General features: G+C 41.3%; 1 protein-coding gene across 1 annotated transcript; it reads right to left on the bottom strand.

Moving 5' to 3' along the window:
• Positions 1-2,012: 2,012 nt before the first annotated feature.
• LOC143618513 (uncharacterized) lies at positions 2,013-3,353 on the bottom strand (the record flags this gene model as incomplete). The annotated part of the gene is made up of 3 exons (XM_077090705.1): positions 3,260-3,353; positions 2,357-2,641; positions 2,013-2,243 (listed from the first exon to the last, which is right to left on the bottom strand). Coding segments are annotated over exons 1-3 (610 nt in total), but the record flags the coding sequence as incomplete, so codon positions are not given.
• Positions 3,354-4,697: the final 1,344 nt, after the last annotated feature.

The raw sequence follows: 4,697 nt of genomic DNA on the forward strand, positions 1-4,697 counted from the left end.
AAAGATTCAAATGGCGCAACCTTAGTTCTGGAGTGGTAGTTGTTATTATAAGAGAATTCAGCTAGCGGGTAAATGAGTATCCCAACTTTTTGCCGAAAATGAGAACACATGCTCGCAGCATATCTTCCAAAGTTTGAATGGTTCTTTCGCTTTGACCATTGGTTTGAGGATGATAAGCGGTGCTCATGTCTAATCGTTTGCCTAAGGATTCATGCAGGGATTGCCAAAAAACAAGAAATGAAACGACCGTCTCTGTCAGAGATGGTTGAAACAGGTACGCCATGTTTAGCTACAATCTCTTTCAGATATAGGCGAGTCAACTTCTCTAGGCTATCCATGTCGCGGATGGGAATGAAATGACCGGATTTTGTCAATTGATCCACAACGACCCAAATGGAATCGTGGTTATTGGGGGTAGTTGGAAATTTGATCACAAAATCCATGGTATTGTTTTCCCATTTCCATAGTGGAATCTCAGGCTGCTGTAACAGTCCAGATGGTTTTTGGTGTTCAGCTTTCACCTTTGAACGTGTCAGACACTTGCTGACATAAACTGCTATATCTCCCTTCATATTTGGCCACCAGATTCTTGTAGATCTTTGTACATTTTGGTGGATCCTGGGTGAATTGAGGAATTGGATTTATGTGCTTCATCCATTACTAGAATTCGCAAATTTACATAACGTGGTACCCAAACTCGATCGATTAAGTATAGTGTACCATCGGATTTTGCTATTAATTCACACCAAGACCTCGCAATCTCTCGGTCTTTATGCCCTAAGGTTTTAAAGCTTCTTTTTACACATCACAGATTCGAGTGGTAAGACTCATCTGAATTGTTAATCCTAATGAACGGACACGGAGTTGTTTTTCTCTTTCTTTTCTACTTAGAGCATCAGCTACAACGTTTGCTTTACCGGGTGGTAGCGAATGTCGCAGTCGTAGTCGTTGAGTAGTTCTACCCATCTTCATTGTCTCATATTAAGATCTTTTTGATCAAATATATGCTGGAGACTTTTGTGATCGGTGAAGATCGTGCATTTGGTGCCATAGAGATAATGTCTCTAGATTTTGAGAGCAAATACCACAGCTCCTCACTACAAATCATGAGTTATGTAATTTTTCTCGTGCACTTTGAGTTTTCGTGACGCATAGCTATTATTTATCTCGTTGTATAAGCACGCATCCGAGACCTAATCGTGAAGCATCATAGTAGACTATGAATCCATCGATTCCTTCTGGGAGGGACAGGATTGGTGCACTACACAACTTTTTCTTTAGCAATTGGAAAGCTTCTTCTTGCGTTTATGTCCACTAATATTTCTTGTCTTTCTGGGTCAGTTGGGTTAAGGGTTGAGCATTAGAAGAAAAATTCTCAGTGAATCTACGGTAATAACTAGCTAATCCCAAAATTGTCGCACTTCAGTGGGAGACCTTGGTGTCTCCCAATTCTTAATTGCTTCATTTTTGAAGGATCAACATGAATACCATTCTTATTAATCCCATGCCCTAGAAATGAACTTCTCGAAGCCAGAAATAACACTTAGAGAATTTGGCATATAATTTCTCCTTTTTCAGTAAGTTTAGGATTAACTTCAAGTGTTGCTCATGCTCTTCTATGGTTCATGAATAAATAAGTATATCATTGATGAATACTATCACGTATTTATCCAAGTATGGCATACAAACTCTATTCATGAGGTCCATAAACACAACGGGTGCATTTGTCAGACAAAACGGCATGACTAAGAATTCATAGTGACCATACTGGGTTCGGTAGGTGGTCTTGTGAACATCTTCTTCTGCAACTCTCAGCTAATGGTATTCAGATCATAGATCAATTTTTGAGAAGTAACTAGATCCTTGCGATTGCTCAAACAAATCATCAATTCTCGGTAGTGGGTACCGATTCTTAATGGTAAGCTTGGTCAATTCTCGGTAATCGATGCACATTTGAAAAGAATCATCTTTCTTTTTCACAAATAAGATTGGAGCTCCCCAAGGTGAGAAACTCGGTCTTATGAATCCTGTATCCATTAATTCCTTAAGCTGATTAGATAGCTCCTGCATTTCTGATGGTGCTAATTTGTACGGAGATTGAGCTATCGGAGCGGCATCCTGAACCAGATCGATTCTGAATTCGACTTGTCGCCGAGAATGCAATCCAGGTAAATCTTCAGGGAAAACTTCTGGAAAATCTTGAACTACAGGAATATCATCTATTTTCCGCTCTTTTGTATCAACTACATTAACTAGGAATGTTGGATATCCTTTGCGCAACATCTTATGGGTTTTGTGAAACTAGAGAGTTTCAACTCTGTGTTACTCCGATCTCCTTGAATTTCCAGACATTTACTAGTTGTGGTTGGTAAACGAACTAGCTTTTTGGAACATATGATCTCAGCTCCGTATTTGGATAGCCAGTCCATTCCTACTACTATGTCAAACCTGCCTAATTCAATGGGTAAAAGATCGATTGAGAACTTATGGTGTTCTAATAGAATATTACAATCGCCAACGACTTCACTGGTCTCGATTAATTTTCCGTTAGCTAATTCAATTGAGTATTTGATGTCTAACTTACTGGGCTTAATACCAAGTAGGGGTTCAAATTGATTAGAAACAAAGCTTAAGTCGACTCCTGTATCAAATAGCACATAAGCGTAGTGATTATTGACAAGGAACGTACCAGTGACCATAGATGAGTCTTCCTGGGCTTTCTTCGTGTTCATCTCAAATGCCTTGCCCCCTAGCGGTTTCACCTTTGAGTTTGGGGCATTCTCTCTTGAAATGCCTTATGTCACCATACTCAAACATCCGGGATTTTGGTTTCCCGAAGTAGATATCGCGATCTTGGCGTAACAATAACGAGTCATATGGCCGAATCGGTTGTATTAGTTGCATTTCCAGCATTCACCACCATGGCTCTTTCCACATTTGACACAAAGGGACGCCTGTCCCGAGCTTCCTCCAGATCCTCTTGCGTTTGCAGCAAACATCCTTCCGGCACATTGGTTTCTCTTGAACTAACCTCTTGAGTTACCGTTCCACTTCCGTTGAGCTCTCCGGGTTTCTGGTTCACAGTAGCTGCTTTCGCTCAGGTTCCGCGGTAACAGCTTTCTTTCTACAATCCTTCAGGATTCCTATTTGTACTACATCATCAGTCAATAATTTTGCTAGTTCTCGGGCTGACTGAATGGTGGTTGGTTTGCACGAGGTAACAATCCCTCGAATCTTAGGAGCTAAGCCCCAAATGTACCTTTCGACTCCTGCATATTCGGGCGTGACGTTCCAATGCATTGAATCGTGAGGTATAACCTCCGATGTCGGATCCCTCCATCTTTAACTGCCATAATTCATATTCGATCTTTTAGAGTTCGTTTCTCAGTAAGTATTCCTTTAGCAGCAAATCCTTCATTTCTTTCCAAGTTAAGCGGTACGCGGCGTCTTCGCCTAAATTTTGAATTAATGAGTTCCACCACTCGGGTGCCTCATCTTGGAATGAGCACACCCCGTATTTCACTCTTTCGACGGGTGAGTAATTGCTGATTTTCATGACCGACTCCATCTTCTCTATCCATCTTATGATTTCTAAAGGTCCTTTGGCTCAGGAAATTGGTTTTGGACCGCATTCCTAAAATGTTTTATAGTTGCAACCGAGTACCGAATTGTCTGCTAATTTTTAAATCTTTCAAAAAGTTGCAGTTTAATAGTTTGGAATTGTAATCATTATTGTTTCTAATTTTATTGTAAAAAGATATTTTCATTTCCTTTTTATCTAATACCTGGGGGATTCACATTAAGGTTTTCAGTTCTAGGATTTCCTTCAGTTTCAAGATTGCTTTCGTTTTGCGGATGTTTCCGTGGACCCGGTTGGATACGTGTCGTTCGAGCGCCGAATCCACGTGTTTGGGGATTAAGCGTGCTAACTCCTCATGGGAAGTTGGTAAACCGGTTCCTTGGTTTGTGGTGGTTTGTCTTGATGTTGGTGCCATAGTTTGTTTTATTTATTGAAAAAGAAATAATGTATTAGTTTTGGTACGTTATGAATATATATAAATCCCTACTTGATTACCATAACATTCATAATGACATTCAAAGTTCTACCATGCATAAACCAAAAGAGAGGGGGGGGGGGGGGTGGAGTTTACTACTACCCTTACATAACCAAAATTGGTGTGATACATACCACACCGGGTAGTTGTTTTTCCCACCCGCCCTATATCCCAAAAGATGACAAGTTTGATAATTTACACAACTACTAAGTACTACCTATGGGCCCTATCTAATGATTGCGCATGAGATAGTGAACACACGGCCCGATTACTTCATTCTTTGACTCCAACCCATCCACATTCATCTTAGTCAGCGCTCCCTTGTTCTCCACATAAAAGATGTAATGACGCACGACATTTTAAGCCTGTTCATCACTATGATTATCCTGTTCGAATGCGGCGATGTGTGCAAGGAGGTCAGGAATGACGACCTCGTACTCGGCTACCTTTTTCTCCAGAAAAGCTAGCATGCCTAGTCCTCCCGAGGCCCGACCCCTGACCGGCTCCTGAGGAGGCGGTGGTGGTGGTGGGGCTACGATAGTCGGAACAATTGTGGAGGTAGTGGCCTGGAAGTCGTGACGGGACCTTTTCCTAGAGTACACCTTCAAAGGTGTCACTCAAGAACTAGGCCCCTCACACTGA

This window comes from Bidens hawaiensis, unplaced genomic scaffold (assembly GCF_021521415.1).
Source record: "Bidens hawaiensis isolate Kalapana, Puna unplaced genomic scaffold, B.hawaiensis_p1.1 tig00082142_1, whole genome shotgun sequence".
In the NCBI taxonomy this organism is placed as follows: Eukaryota; Viridiplantae; Streptophyta; class Magnoliopsida; order Asterales; family Asteraceae; genus Bidens; species Bidens hawaiensis.